The 14628-nt window shown below is 65.5% G+C and overlaps 2 protein-coding genes across 2 annotated transcripts; both read left to right on the top strand.

The window, feature by feature from the left end:
* The first annotated feature begins 7 nt into the window (after positions 1–7).
* On the top strand, positions 8–3234 carry MAF1 (MAF1 homolog, negative regulator of RNA polymerase III). The gene is made up of 8 exons (XM_082720576.1): positions 8–463; positions 1198–1323; positions 1424–1552; positions 1630–1795; positions 1942–2063; positions 2144–2263; positions 2430–2570; positions 2681–3234. The coding sequence occupies exons 2-8, from the start codon at positions 1241–1243 to the stop codon at positions 2700–2702; spliced, it is 783 nt and encodes a 260-aa protein (XP_082576702.1). The 5' UTR covers positions 8–463; positions 1198–1240; the 3' UTR covers positions 2703–3234.
* Positions 3235–3269: 35 nt separating this feature from the next.
* On the top strand, positions 3270–13633 carry WDR97 (WD repeat domain 97). Its single transcript, XM_082720612.1, has 24 exons — positions 3270–3487; positions 3685–3812; positions 3989–4617; positions 4748–4869; positions 5039–5729; positions 5813–5955; positions 6055–6291; positions 6367–6457; positions 6644–6776; positions 6874–6995; positions 7274–7334; positions 7497–7646; positions 7743–8000; positions 8082–8207; positions 8292–8375; positions 10155–10283; positions 10381–10563; positions 10667–10867; positions 10942–11139; positions 11222–11343; positions 11419–11581; positions 11879–12417; positions 12509–12570; positions 12681–13633. The coding sequence occupies exons 1-24, from the start codon at positions 3358–3360 to the stop codon at positions 12881–12883; spliced, it is 4905 nt and encodes a 1634-aa protein (XP_082576738.1). The 5' UTR covers positions 3270–3357; the 3' UTR covers positions 12884–13633.
* Positions 13634–14628: the final 995 nt, after the last annotated feature.

The following is a 14628-nucleotide window of genomic DNA, read 5'->3' as shown; positions in this document are numbered from 1 at the left end:
CTCAGCCAGTAGAAGTGGAGGCTAGGAGTGACTGGCGGGAGGCGCCCCCAACGGTTATCCGAGCTCTCGATCCCGGCGGCTGGAGCGGGCCATTCAGGGGCGGGGGCGGGGCCTTGCGGACGCTTGTTGTTGTCCGGCCGGGGGAGGCAGAGGTCGCTCGCTCGCTCCTTTGCGCTTTCGGGCCTTGTGTGGCGGTCGGCGGGCAGGTCGGTCGCGGGAGTCGGTCGCCGTGCAGGGGCGAGGCTATGTCGCGGTGGCAGCCCGGCAGGGCCGGCAGGGCCGGGAGTAACGGGACGTCGCCGCAGAGCCTCTTCCCCCGGATACAGTGCGGCTCGAACGGAGGCCGCGGCGCCGCCCTCCGGTCCTGAGGAGCTCGCGCTGCCCGGAGCCCCACCGCCTTCTTTCCCGCGACGACGTCCACCGGCCCGCCCCGACCCGGCCGCACCGAGCGCTGCGCAAGCAGGTAGGTGTCCGCCCTGTGCCTGGCGCCGAGCGGGGGCCTCTGGAACTCCAGCCCCCGGCGGACTTCGCGCTGGCGCGCGTGCGCGTCCCAGGCGCACGGCCCCCTGGGATTTGTAGTTCCCCGCGGCTGGCTTGGGGTTTTCCTTCGCCCCGGCGGAGGCGGGTGAGGCCAGGCTGACGCTGGAGCGCCGTAGCTGCCGGCCGACAGGCCCCTCGGGGGTCGTGGTGCCTGCCTCTGTTCCTTGGTGTCCGAAGAACTAGGCGCCCTTGCGGAGAGGAGCAGGGAGGCTTTGGGGTTCCCTCTCCACCTCGCTAGAGGTCCCGTAGCACAGGGAAGAGCGCTGCGTCCAGGTGACCGCTGGCCCCCAGCCCCCGGTGTGCTGGGTCGCGACCCGGTGCAGGTCCTGGCCGTAACTGAGGCGCTTAGCCCGAGGTCCTGCTGGAGCCCCGTGCCTTCCTGGGAGTCCAGGGACATGAGCTAGCGAGCCCTGCCGTGAGCAGGAGCCCTGGTTCGCCCCCCGGTATCGGGGCGGGGAGAAGCGGGTTGGCTGAGCTGGAGCCTGGGCCGGTCACTCTCGGGTAACAGGATCCAGTTTCTCTCTCCTGCCAGTGCTGAGGGCTCAGGAGCGAGCGCAGGAGGGACCCAGCGTGTCACTAACGGCCCACTTACCCGCTAGGGAGGCCCGACGCTCGGCCCCAGGGCCAAGATACTCAGGGACTGTCTCCCATCCTCAGGCAGCACTAGACCCTCCGACCGCAGGACCCCTTCCCCAAGGACATGAAGCTGTTGGAGAACTCGAGCTTCGAGGCCATCAACTCACAGCTGACGGTGGAGACTGGAGATGCCCACATCATCGGCAGGTGAGGCCTGGGCTCCGTGGGGCCTCAGAGGTCAGGACATCCTGGCCCAGGCTCGAACCTGCGGGGTGGCATGCTCCATGGTCCCCCTCGCCCTTTGTAGGATCGAGAGCTACTCGTGTAAAATGGCAGGAGACGACAAGCACATGTTTAAGCAGTTCTGCCAGGAGGGCCAGCCCCACGTGCTAGAGGCGCTGTCCCCTCCCCAGACCTCGGGCCTCAGCCCCAGCAGGTGAGCCGGGGCAGAGTCTGCCCACTGTGGGCTGTGGGGGGTGGGCCCGTGCCGGGCTGATGCATTTCTCCATGCAGACTGAGCAAGAGCCAAGGTGGTGAGGACGAGGGCCCGCTAAGCGACACGTGCAGCCGCAAGACCCTCTTCTACCTGATCGCCACGCTCAACGAGTCCTTCCGTCCTGACTATGACTTCAGCACCGCCCGGAGCCATGAGTTCAGCAGGGAACCCAGCCTCAGCTGGGTGAGGGTCAGGCTAGGGGTAGGGGCTCGCAGCCCCCCCCCCCAGCTCTGCTTACTGTGCTTCCTACCTGCAGGGGCCCCTGGGCTCGGCCCGGGGTGTGCCCTCTGTCCCGCACCCTGAGTCAGTCCCGACTGTGACCGTCCTAGGTGGTTAACGCGGTGAACTGCAGTCTGTTCTCGGCCGTGCGGGAGGACTTCAAGGCCCTGAAGCCGCAGCTGTGGGACGCGGTGGATGAGGAGATCTGCCTGGCCGAGTGTGACATCTACAGGTGGGCTGGCGTCCCTGCAGGCGGGCCCTGGGTGTGCGCCCCCCGGGCCTTCACACCACCTCTTGCCCCACACTCCCCAGCTACAACCCAGACTTGGACTCAGACCCCTTTGGGGAGGACGGCAGCCTCTGGTCCTTCAACTACTTCTTCTACAACAAGCGGCTGAAGAGGATTGTCTTCTTCAGCTGCCGCTCCATCAGGTGGGCCCCCGTCCGCCGCCTCCCCGGGCTCCCATCTGGCCCGCGCACCGCTTCCGCAGCCGTGCCCACCCCACTCCTGACTTTCTCCTTCCCGGACACTCTCCCTGGGCTCGGCAGCGGGGCCAGGGGCAGGCGGTCCTAAGACCAGTCCCCGCACCTCCCCCAGCGGATCCACCTACACGCCCTCGGAGGCAGGCAACGAGCTGGACATGGAGCTGGGAGAGGAGGCGGAGGAGGAGGAGGAGGAGGGCGGCGGCGGAGGCGGTGAGGGCGGGCCCGAGGAGACGAGCGCCCTGGAGGAGGACAGGTGTGTGGCGGCTGCGGAAGCCAGGGCTGGCCAGGACAGAGTGGGCACGCCTCTGCCTCACCCCCTGGGTGTTGGCTCCTCTGAGGTCCTTGTGTGCCACCTCCTGCCAGGGTCCCGGTGATCTGTATGTGAGGATGAGGAGCAGAGGTCCAGCTTCATTCAGCTTCAACCAGTGCCGGGAACTGCCCACTCGAGGGCCCCCAGGGCCTCCCCAGCTGGTGGTCAGCCCCTGGCTCTGCCACGGCTCCGGCTCCGCCCCAGGCCACGCCCACCCAGCCCTTTGGCTCCGCCCACAGATGTTTACCCCGCCCCCGCCCCTCCCACCACAGGCTCCAGCTGCCCGAATTGTGGTTGGCCTGGACAGCGCAGGGCCTGGTGGGAAGAGCCGCTGCCCTGCCCCCGGGACCTGACACAGGCAGGGACAGCTGGACTACAGAGTTTATTTTTGTATTTTGTGCTGGATCAGGCATAGGCCTGCACACTCCAGCCCAAGGGCCTGAGATCCAGTCAGCAGGCCCCTGCGGTCACCGCCCTGGGCTTGGCCAGCCCCTGGTGCCCACCGGTACCCACCCTCCGTTCCCCCGCCACCTTGCCCGTTGGGCAGCGTGCACTGAGTGTCACTTTGCTGCAGCTGTTTGTTTCCAATAAAAATTTCTGTGACTTAGTGGGGACCTAACCTCTGTGCTATGTTGGGGGTGGGGTCTGCGTCGAAGGTGGGGTCGGGGCGTCTGGTAGCCTAGCAACGGTCTTAGGGGCAGTTGAGCCGCCCGGACCTGCTGCGGCTGGAATGGAGCCTGAGGTGTCAGAGGTGGGCAACCCCTATTCAGCAGAAGGCGACAGCCTGCTGCTGGACCCGGACCTTTCTGATGCCGACACCTACGATATTCCGGATCCAGGGCTGCTCAAGGAAAAGAATGGTGAGGTGGCCTTGCCCGGCCCCCCTCCTGCCCACCCCCACGCCCGCAGGACAGCAGGCCTGCCTCGCTGGGGCGGGAGTTCTGTCTGCCACGGTGCCACACTACCCAGGCTGTCCCTGGTCCCTGCGCTGGCTGCAGCCTCCAGAGTCAGGGCTGCTGGAGCACAGGGTGACCGCGCTTCCACTGCTAACCCGCAGAGCTGATTGCGGAGCCCATCCCACGGCTTTTCACCAGCAGCTCATGGTGGCGGAACCAGACTCCACGTGCTCGTGCCCGCCAGCTGTGGCTGCTTCTCCGTGGGGGCCTCCATGACTTCGTGGAAAAGGTGGGGCTTGCCTGTGGGCCCTTCCTGGAGGCCTCTTTCCTGGACCATCTCTTCACCCAGATGTCCCTAGTACGCCCTCAGCCCAGATCCCTCGGCTCCCAGAGGCAGGCGCCCCACGCTCCAGCCACCCGCCCCTACCTGTCCACTGACCCTAAGCCTGCCGTCCTGGCCCGCAGGAGAAGAGAAGTGAGCTGTGTGTGGCGCGTTTGACCCACGGGCTGGAGCTGCTGCGCCATCTGAGAGTGGCACCTGGGCCGTGCTCAGTGGCACAGGACCCCGCGGGCGGACGCTTCGTGGTGCTGGACGGTGCAGGCCACCTGCACGTGCACAGGGAGGACGGCTGGGCTGACAAGAAGCTACGGGCCCCGGCCATGCTCACGGGACTGGTGGCAATGCAGGGCCCACGGGACACCACGAGCCGTTTTGTGGGTTGGGGCCCCGAGGGGCTGGCCATCCTAAGGCCTGACCTCAGCCTGCTGTGGCTGAGTGAGCCAGGGGTGGCCAGGGGGCCGGGCCACGAGCCCATCTGCGGTCTGCCAGTACCCAGCCTGGGGCTGCTGCTAGTGGCAGAGGCAGGTAGCAACCTGGTGCTCTGGGAGTTCCGTTCGGGGGGTCGCCGCCTGGTGCCGCGTGGGTCACCTCTGCAGCTGCCACCAAGTCCTGCAGGGACACTCACCCGTTTGGTTCTGGGACCCCCACATTCCCACCAAGTCCCATGCTGCTTCGCGGCCTACGGCTCAGCCGTGCTCACCTTTGATCTGCACACCTGGGCTCTCGTAGATGTGCGCCAGGACCTGCACAAAACGTGAGGGGCACCTAGGGACCGGGAGAAAGGGTGGGTGGCAGTCCCGGAGGGCAAGCAGGTCATGGCAGGGGCACAGCAGCTCCCACGCCAGGAGGTGCTGAGCGGGTCAGGGCCTCCTCTTCCCCTTCAGCACTATCTGGGATGTGGCCTACTGCCCAGAGGTGGGAGCAGTGGTGACAGCCTCTCAAGACAGCACAGTGAAGGTGTGGGAGGCGGACTGGCAGATCCGGATGGTGTTCATGGGCCACACAGGTGAGCCGTGCCGCCGGGGCCTTGAGGCTCGTTGTCTCTCCGTGCTGTGCCCGGCCGGCGGGAGGAGCTCGGGGCTGTCCGGAAGCTCTGCCAGCACCAGCCAAGTGTTCCCGCGCTGGTCGTATCCCGGGCTGACCATGCGCCCAAGTGACCCGTGCCCCTCCTACAGGCCCAGTGACCGCTCTGGCAGTGCTCCCGAACACATCCCGGGTGCTTTCGGCCTCGCGGGATGGGACGCTGCGCACATGGGACCTGCAGACGGCGGCACAGGTGGACGAGGTGGCGCTGGGCCGGGGCGCCGCGTGTGGGCTCGTGACCCGCCTGCTGGCGCCCGCTAGCCCCGGCTGGCCGGTGCTCTCCCTGAGCACCGGCGGCGTGGACCTGTGGCGCCTCCGCGAGCTCTACTCGCCGTTGGCGCAGCTGTCCGCGCCCGTGCTTCACCTGCAGCTGGTGCCCGCGCTTCCCGCGTCCGCGCACCCGCTCCTGCCGGCGCGCCTCGTGTGCGCCTGCGCCGACGGCTCGGTCTACCTGGTGGCGGCGGCGACCGGGCGCACAGTGAGCGCGCTGCTGCTGGAGCCCGACGACCGCGCGGCCTCCGTGCTCTACTGCCTCCCGCGCGAGGCGCTGTGGCTGCTGACGCGCGCCGGCCACCTGGTGTGCGCGGACGCGGCGCGCTGCCCCATGCGCGTGCTGCGGCGCGTGTGCCCGCCCGCCGCCCCCGCGCGCAGGCCCTGCTGCCTGCACCTCTACAGCCACCTCACGGACCCCGGCGGCGCGCGGGCCAGCTGGCAGGCCGTGTGCCGGCGTGCGGGGGAGCCGGGCCGCCGCGACGCGCCGCGGGCCTGGAAGGACAAGAACCGGTGGGTGCCCGGGCGCGCGCGCCGGGGCGGGGCGGGGCGGGGCGGGGCGGCGGCGCCCGCGCCGACGGGGATGTCCTGCGCAGGTACCTACCCGTGCTGGGGCACACGGATGGCACCCTGTCCGTCCTGGAGTGGCACAGCTCGAAGACCGTCTTCCAGACCGAGGCGCACAGCCCGGGCCCCGTCACCGCCATCGCGTCTACCTGGAACAGCGTCGTGTCCTCAGGTCCAGATCTCCCCTCCCCCTCATAGCCGGCCTGGGGGTCCCCGCCCCGCCCCGCCCCGCAAAGGCCCAGCCCCGGCTCCCGCCCCCCCACCCCCGCAGGCGGAGATCTGACCGTGAAGATGTGGCGCGTCTACCCCTACGCGGAGGAGAGCCTGAGCCTGCTGCGCACCTTCTCCTGCTGCCACCCCGCCGTGGGGCTCTGCGCGCTCGGCCAGCGCATCACGGTGGCCTTTGAGGACCCCGACAGCGCCACCTACGGCTTGGTGCAGTTTGGCCTGGGCGACAGTCCCCGCTCTGATCACCGGCCCCAGGATGACCCTACGGACCACATCACCGGTGAGTGGGCAGGGCAGGAGTAAAGCCCGAGGGGCTGCGGGGCCCTGGTCCCTCACCCGAGCCCTGGTCCCTCAGGCCTGTGCTGCTGTCCCTCGCTCCGGCTGTACGCCTGCTCCAGCCTGGACCGCTCCGTGCGCATCTGGACGGCGGAGAACCGCCTGCTGCGGTGGGCTGGGGCTGGGAGGTGGAAGGGGGGGAGGGCTTGGGAGCCTGTGGGTGGCCAGCCGGGCTCCTCCCTCTCCCCCAACCAGAGCCTGGAGGCTGGACAAGGAACAGGGCCTTGCCCCTGCCAGGATTTCAGCTTCTGACTTTGCGGAGCGGGGCTGGACCCTGGCCCTCGACACCCCTCCAGGCTCCTGCAGCTGAATGGCCCCCCTCAGGGCCTGACCTTCAGCAGTGATAGTGGGGACCTGGTGTTGGCTCTGGGCTCCCAGCTCTGCCTGGTGTCTCACAGGCTTTACCTGCCCACATCATACCTGGTTAAGGTACACGGCGAGCACGGGATGGGCAGGGTGGGGCCGCCGGGGGCAGACAAGCCCCTGCCCCCCAGGCCTGCGCTCTAGGTTCCTTTCTCCTGCTCAGAGCCTGTGCCAGAAGGTCCCTGATGTGGTGCCTGACCCTCCACTGCCACTGACCAGCCAGGAGTTGCTGACCTCCACCCAGCTGCAGAGGCTCACCAACCTCCAGGGGATGCCCGGTCTTAGGTCTGCTGGCGGCCCAGCTGAGCTGTCCTGCAGGCCCCCGCCCACCTCCCCTGAGTCAGGGCCTGGCTGTGTGACCCCAGCACAATGCTGCAGAGCGCTGGGGCCACTTAGCCCCCATCCCCTGCCCCCCCCCCCCCCCCCCGTGAGCCAAACCCAGCCCTGACAGCTGTCCTCCTGCCAGAGGCCTGGCCGGCCCCAGCCCCAGCCCCAGCCCCGGCATCCCCCGACCCACCTGGTGAAGACACCCAGTGTTGCACCTGTGCCCATCCTGTCTGCAGCCCAGACTCATCTTCCGTCCATCGCCAGACAGCGACACCTCCGCGGCCAGTGTTGGAGGAGGTGGGACAGAGACTGCCCCTCACCATCCCAACCGTGCACCTGGCCACGGCCCAGGCCACTCCCATTCAGTCCTTGGGGGACACCCCGGGGTCCCTGGGGTTGTCTGGGAAGCAGATGGCAAGACCAAAGGAGGAGTGAGCTGACCCCCAGCCCCTCCCGCAGGACTTGGAAGCCCTCGCTGCCCGGGACCGAGACCTGCAGCAGCTGAGGCTGGGCCTGGGGGTCCCCGCAGCCCCCCACCCACCCTCCTGGCAACAGCGGCAGGAGGCCTTTGACAACTACTTGCGCCTGATCTATGGCCGCAGTTTGCTGGTGGGCGTGGGGCCTCCCTTGGGCTCAGCCTGGACTCCAGCCCCTCCCTTCACCCAGGGGCTCTGACACGGCCCATCTCCCCTGCGTCCCTCCCAGGACGTGCCTTCTGGAAGAGAGTTCCGGCAGTGGAGCACCACGACCCTCACTGTGGAGAGAGAGACCTGGGACGTGTGCACTGTACGCAGAGTGGCCAGCGGTCTTTGGCAGCCGGGGTTCTGCGCTGAAGGCCCGATGGCGCCCACAGCCCTCGCCCGACAGGAGCCGGGAGCCATGGGCCGGCACTTTGCCCATCGTCGCCGAGTCCCCTTACCTACCCCAGCCACACGCCGGAGCATGCACAGCAGGGCATCCCAGGTAAGGCCTCCCGTCCCTCCCACCTCTGCCCTGACCCTATGACCCTGCTGCCACCCCGTGACGACATCTCTGTCGCCCCAGCTGCTGGCCCGCTCCTCGCTGAGCAGTAACCTGGGCCTCAGTCTGGACCTGCAGCTACAGTGGGAACGACTCCGAGGGAAGAAGCCTGTAGTCCCCGACTCCCCACCCCTCCACCTACAGCACAGGGTAAGGGGTCTGAGCTCCCCAAGAGCGGGGCTGCAGGGGCACTGAGGGTCCGTGCTTGGCTCTGAGCCCTCCTCCTGTTCCCAGGTCCCCCTCTTGAAGAAGAGGCGGCCCAACGAGCCTCTTTTCAATCTCCGAGGCTTTTTTCCTGCCACCATTCGGCCCTACAAGGTGAGAGCCCCTTGCTCTTCCCAGACGTACCTCCATCCGGGGGTGACCTTCTGAGGCACCCCATCTTCCCTCCGCTGCAGATCTTGTGCTTGGATCTGACCTGAGAGCCGTGCCCACCCACAGCCCTCCACTCACCTCCTGGCCGGCCCAGTTTGGGCGCTGCTCTTCTCTGGGGACCGGCTGCCGGAGGGCTGGAGATTCCCAGAAAAGGCGCCAGGCCAAGCCAGAGCCTCTGCCAGTCGAGTGTGACCGCACACCTCCCTGGTTAGAGTGCCGGGCGGGGCCTGGACGGACTTCATCTGGAAGACCGGAGTCTTCTCCCTTTAGAGGAGTGAAGTCAGTGGGAGCTGGTCCCGTGCCGTCCACCACCTTCCCAACCTCTCCCACCCCAGACGCCCAGACAGGCCTCTCTCCAAGCACATTCTGGCACTGCCAGCTGCCATGGCAGGTGCCGATGCTTCCCGTAGCTGAAACCATCTACCCAAACCCTCAACATCCCCCTCCAAGTTCCTACCACCAACCCCCATGCTTCCTTTTTTTTTTTTCCCAAAGATTTTATTTATTTTTTTGACAGAGATGACAAGCAGGCAGAGAGGCAGGCAGAGAGAGAGGAGGAAGCAGGCTCCCCGTGGAGCAGAGAGCCCGATGCGGGGCTCGATCCCAGGACCCTGAGATCATGACCTGAGCCAGAGGCAGAGGCTTAACCCACGGAGTCACCCAGACGTCCCCCCCAATGCTTCTTTTAGACATCCCTGTTCCAGGGCTGAGGTCCCAGTCTTGTGTGGAGTGGGGAGGGGTGTCAGGGTTCCCCAGAGGCCAGCAGTTGCCCAGACTTCCTCCTCAGTCGTCACAGTTGAAGGCTCACTGACTGTCCTTCCACCGGATTGCTAAAGGGTCTTTTTGCCCATGTGCGTGTCTTGGGTGTCGACTGAAGAAAGAGGCAGGACTGAGGTAAAGCAAAAGCACTTACCTTGGGTCTTAGAATTGCAACTTGGGGAGCACAGATTCGGGAGCAACGCTGATCAAGTCCTGCCGAGGAGCAGAGCCAGGGGCCAGCCTGAGCGACCAGGAGGAGCCCTAGGAAACTCACACAAGTTCTGGGGGATACAATCACGTTGTGCCGTACTGGTTTTGTGAGTGCTGTGCTTCGGTTGTGGGAAAAGAGCTTTTGCGGGGCACCCACTTTTCTTTAGGATTTTGCTTTTAAGCAATCTGAACACCCAGTGTAGGGCTCGAATCCACAACCCTGAGACCACAGGCCACGCGCCCCACCCACGGAGCCCAGCAGGGGCCCTGCCCAGGGTTCGCTTCTTTTCATCAAGAATGCAGGGGCTGGGGCGCCTGGGGGGCTCAGTGGGTTAAAGCCTCTGCCTTTGGCTCAGGTCATGATCTCAGGGTCCTGGGATTGAGCCCCGCGTCGGGCTCTCTGCTCAGCGGGGAGCTTGCTTCCCTCTCTCTGCCTGCCTCTCTGCCTGCTTGTGATCTCTGTCTGTCAAATAAATAAATAAAGTCTTAAAAAAAAAAAAAAAAGAATGCAGGGGCCGCATCCTATGTTCAGTCTTGGCCCAGTTCCTTATAATTCCTCTTTCAAAAACAGGATGAAGTCTTAGTTCCGAGCATTCTCTAATGCTCGGTGGTTTCACGCAAGTTGGCACAGACGGGGTGTGCCCCCGGCAGGTGGAGCGGGGCACGAGCTCAGAGTGCTTGCCAGGCAGCCTCCACCACCCCTGGGGTGGGGCGGCCTTCAGGTTCTCAGCCCCCTGCCCTGTGCTGCCCCAGGACTTGCGGCGGCCCATCGGCTTCCCCGGCAGCGTGCCCAACTCGGTTGTGCTGTGCCAGCTGTGGCTTCAGCAGGAGGTCAGCAGCCCCGGCGCCCTCGCCCAGCTCACCAGCCACCGCAGGCCCAAGGCAAGCGGGGCTGGGGGGTCCTGCCCTGGGCTCTGCAGCAAAGGGCCTGAGGCCCCGCCCCGCAGCGAGCCAGCGGCCACCTGTTCTCTCTTTGCAGCCAGGAAGGCACCAGGACGACCTATGGCAGCTGTGGCGCATCAGGCAGCCGGGTGCCAAGGGGCAGCAGGACCTGACCCAGTGGCTGGGGGAAGAGGAGCAGGAGGGGCGCTCCCTGGACTGGCTCTCAGACTCCCTGAGTCCACACGGGGAGCTCTCTGAGTCCGAGGAGACGGAGGCTCAGGTAGGTGCCTGGCTGGGGACTGGGCTGCAGAGGGCCCTGGAGGGCGGCGCGTTGCGGTTGGAGAGTAGGGGCCTGCAGCCGCTGCCGCCCCCGCCCCCCGCAGAGCTCGGAGTACTTGACCCCGACGAAGCGCACGCACTCTGGCACCCGCACCGCGGCGGGGCCCGAGACAGGCCTTCACCAGCCTTTGCACTCCTACGGGCGCGCGCTCCGGGAAGAGCGCTCCGGGTATCTGCCCAGGCTCCTGCATTTCTTCATCGGCCAGAACTGGTTCAAAGAGCTCTTCCCCGTCTTCACCTTGGAGGTTCGGGGGTCTGGGGCACCGGGGAAGCCCGGGCGGGCGGGAGGGGGCAGGGCCTCAGCTCGCGGCACCCGCAGGCCTACCCGGAGGTGGGCACGGCGGAGGGCCTGGCCTCAATGTTCATGGACGGGCTGTTCGAGGCCTCTTGGACGGACCGCGTGCACGTCCTGAGGGCGCTGCTGAGGCTGCTGCCCGACCTGAGCAGAGACCTCCATAACCGGCTGCAGGGCCTCCTGGTGGGCCTGCTCAACCTGGACCAGCCCCCCAGTCTCGAGGTGCGCCCCAGCCCCAGCCCCGCCCCGCCCCACCGGCCTGCCCCGCCCTCCCGACCCGACGCACTCTGCCGGGTGCGCGCAGGACCCGACGCAGAAGGAGTTCGTGATGCTGGCGCTGCAGCTGCTGCTGGCCTGCTCCCTGGAGTCGCGCGAGGTGGTGCTGGAGCTTCTGTCGTACTTCCTCTACTCGCCAGCCTCCTGCCGGTGAGTCCCGCTTCCCGCTCCAGCTCCCCGCGCGCGGGGGAAGGCCTCCGAGTCAGCGGCTCGCACCTGTCCCAGGCCCGAGCTCAGGAAGCTGCTGGACGGGCTAGGCCTTCAGGACCCGCAGGGCTTCCTGTTCAAGGAGATGATGACCTGGGTGCGGGGCCCGGACGTCGACTCCAAGGCTGCCCTGCGCAAGCACTGCTGCCACAAGCTGGAGGAGATGATCCGAAGGCTGCAGGTGCTGACGGGCAGGGGTGGGGCTACTGGCCCCGCTCCCCCCCCCCCCGCCCCCACCCGCCTCCACCTGCTTTCCCCAGGTCTTTGAGGGGGAGGGGCAGGGGATCCAGGTGAGGCTGGCCAGCTCTCTGCCTTGCTCTGTGTCTGTGCCTCATGGGTCCTCTCCTGTCCCCAACCCCCCATTTCTGGGGCTCTTCCTGTTCCCCCCCCAGGAAGGAGTCTGCTGCCAGGTCTCCAGCTTGAGGCCTCTGCCTTGGGCTGGGGGTGGGGCATCAGCAACCAGTTCTTTCCCCCACAGATGCAACGCTTGCAGCCTTCCATGGCCAATTTGTCAGAGATGCTGCCGAAGGTGTCCCAGACTGCGGTGTTTCTGCCTCCTCCCAAGGAGGCCCTGGCACGGATCTCGGGGCTCGCTGGGTCAGCTCCCGTCTCGCGGACAGCCCCGGTCCGTTCCTGGGTGTCCTCTCTGGTGGTCTCGCCCCGGGAGCTGGACTCAGTGGTCGTCCAGTCCCGAGCCAAGCTGATGCCTTCGCCAAGGCGCCTGGGGCGGACCAAACGCGGGCTCTCAGAGGCGCTGTCCCACTTCTGGCCCCCCGAGATCTGTGCATGCACCTCAGCACCCGACGTGCTGCCGGAAGAGCTGCCACCACTGGAGCAGACAGACTGGTCCCGGTCACAGATGCTGGACCTGGGGACCATCGACGCGCTCAACTTCTTCTGCAAGCAGCTGCAGGCACGGGCTCAGCAGGGTCTCCCGCAGGAGCAGCTCGAGAGGCTGCGCCCGAGCCCGTGCCCCCTGGAGTACAACACAGTACTGCCTCAGCCCCGGGAATGCTGGTGAGGGGGCCCCCAGGCTGCGACAGGGCCTGCGAGGTTGGGGGGCCGCTGAGGGACCGGCGGGGCCAAACCTCCCTCCTTACCCGTCCAGGCACTATCCCATCCTCCGGCTTCAGGAGGCCAAGGTCCAGAAGTCTCCAGTGAGACTGAGGGGTGAGTGGGGACAGGGGTAGGATTGGACCCCAACGTCTCCCTCCACCCTAGCCGGGGTCCCAGTGGCCATCGGCCCCATCCGGAGACCTCACTGTCCTGCTGGCTTGCAGGCTGGAAGCGGTCCCGGTTCTGGGTGAGCCGTACTGTCAGCGGCTCCATCCGGATGCTGAAGCTGCCCCTGCCGAGGGCAGAAGTCCAGCCTTTCCCCCCAGACTGGCCCAGGCCCGCCCGGCCACTGCCCCCGCTGCTCCTCCAGCCGGCCTTGCAGCGCTACTTCCTGCCGGAAGCTACGGACCCCGACAGCTACAGCTGACCAGGCTGCAGGCCCAGGCTCTTCCCTCCCGCACGGAGCCAAGATGTGGCCCTCCAGCCAGTTGCTCTCCCCTGGAAATAAAGTCCAGAGGTTGTGGCCAGAGAAAGGGGTGCCGCTCTCATCTTTGGGGGCCACATGTGTGAGCAGGGTGGTCTCGATGGTGTGACGAAGCTGTGGGCGGCAGGCCAGGAGCTGGGGCTGTGGTGGAGTCTGGCGTAGCCAGCCCCCAGTGGGGCAGCATTCCCGGTGGGGTGGGAGCCCGGAGCATGTGGCCACGTCCCGGCTGGGTCTCGCTCCCGGCATAGGGACTCAGCCTATGTTTATCAGTAAGTCGCTGGGGTCAGGAGGGGAGTGGGGACTCACCGGCCAGTGAGTGGCCAGGCATGAAGGAAATGGGAGGGTCTAGTTGGCCACACGTGGGTGTGCATGGAGGGGTAGGGGGCCTGCAGTCCTTCACTGCAGATTTCAAACTAGGTCTGTTGGTGCTTTGCTACCCTTGGGCTGGAAGGGAGCAGTGATGGGTCCCATGTGCTTTAGTTAAGAAGCAATGAAGGAGGGACGCCCGGGGGCTCGGTCTTTGAGCGTCTGCCTTTGGCTCAGGTCATGGTCCCAAGGTCCTGGGATCAGGCCCTGTGTTGGGCTCCCTGCTGGGTGGGAAGCCTGCTTCTCCCTCTCCCACTCCCCCTGCTTGTGTTCCCTCTTGTTGTGTCTCTTTCTGTTAAAGTCTTTAAAAAAAATAGAAGCAATAAAGGGGCAGCATCGTTTGGACCCTCCTACCTCAAAATTGCCACGAAACCAAACTTGTACGCAAAGTGCAGGGCCTCGGGGCCTCGGCTTCCTTCTGAGCTTCCAGACCTCCCTGGGCACTGGTCCCACAGCTCGTGGGACACACGGCCCATATGTGCACTTGCTACAAGGTCTGCCTTTGCTTTGTTTTTTAAAGATTTTTCTATTTACTAGAGAGAGAGCACAAGTGGGAGGGGCAGAGGGAGAGAGAGAGAATCTGAAGCGGACTCTGGCCCAAGCCCAGAGCCCAGCGTGGGGCTCGATCTCATGACGCTTCGACCACAATGCGAGCAGAGACGGGTGCCTGACTGACCAGTGCCCCTGGGTCTGCCTTTGTGAAGGGCTGTCTTAGGTTTCACACCTAAGCAAAGCAAACAGGGGTTTCTTCCCTCTGGCTGTTTTCAGCCTCCGACTTTAGAAGTTTTTTTCTCCATGGCGTTCTGTATAGACTTTGTCCCCCATGCCTTCTGCACAACTACCAGACTGTGCCGGGACTTTTGTGAGGGGGCTGCCGAGAGAGGGGCCCTGTCCTAGGCCGAGTAGGGCACCAACTGCAAGGTCTGGAGAACTGAAGAGGTGACATTTGTACAAAAGGATCCACATCTGCTAAAACAAGGACTGTGGGGCCCATAGTGTCTGCTTCTATGGGTATTTCCTTTAAATTACAAAAGCAATAAATTCCTTTAAAAATACCAGCGTGAGAAGCACCTGTCTGGCTCAGTGGTGAAGTGTGCAAATCTTGATCTCAAGGTCATGAGTTCAAGCCCCATGTTGGGTAGAGCTTAAACTAACAGAAGTAAATTAGGAATAGATAACAATGTATTAAAAAATACCAATGTGAGGGGCACCACGGGGGCTCAGTGGGTTAAAGCCTCTACCTTCGGCTCAGGTCATGATCTCAGGGTCTGGGATTGAGCCCCGCATCGGGCTCTCTGCTCAGCAGGGAGCCTGCTCCCCCC

The sequence above is a fragment of the Mustela nivalis genome (genome assembly GCF_964662115.1).
Source record: "Mustela nivalis genome assembly, chromosome: 2".
Lineage (NCBI taxonomy): Eukaryota > Metazoa > Chordata > Mammalia > Carnivora > Mustelidae > Mustela > Mustela nivalis.
Note: the sequence above shows the minus strand (reverse complement) of the source record. Positions and strands in the feature narration are given on the sequence as shown.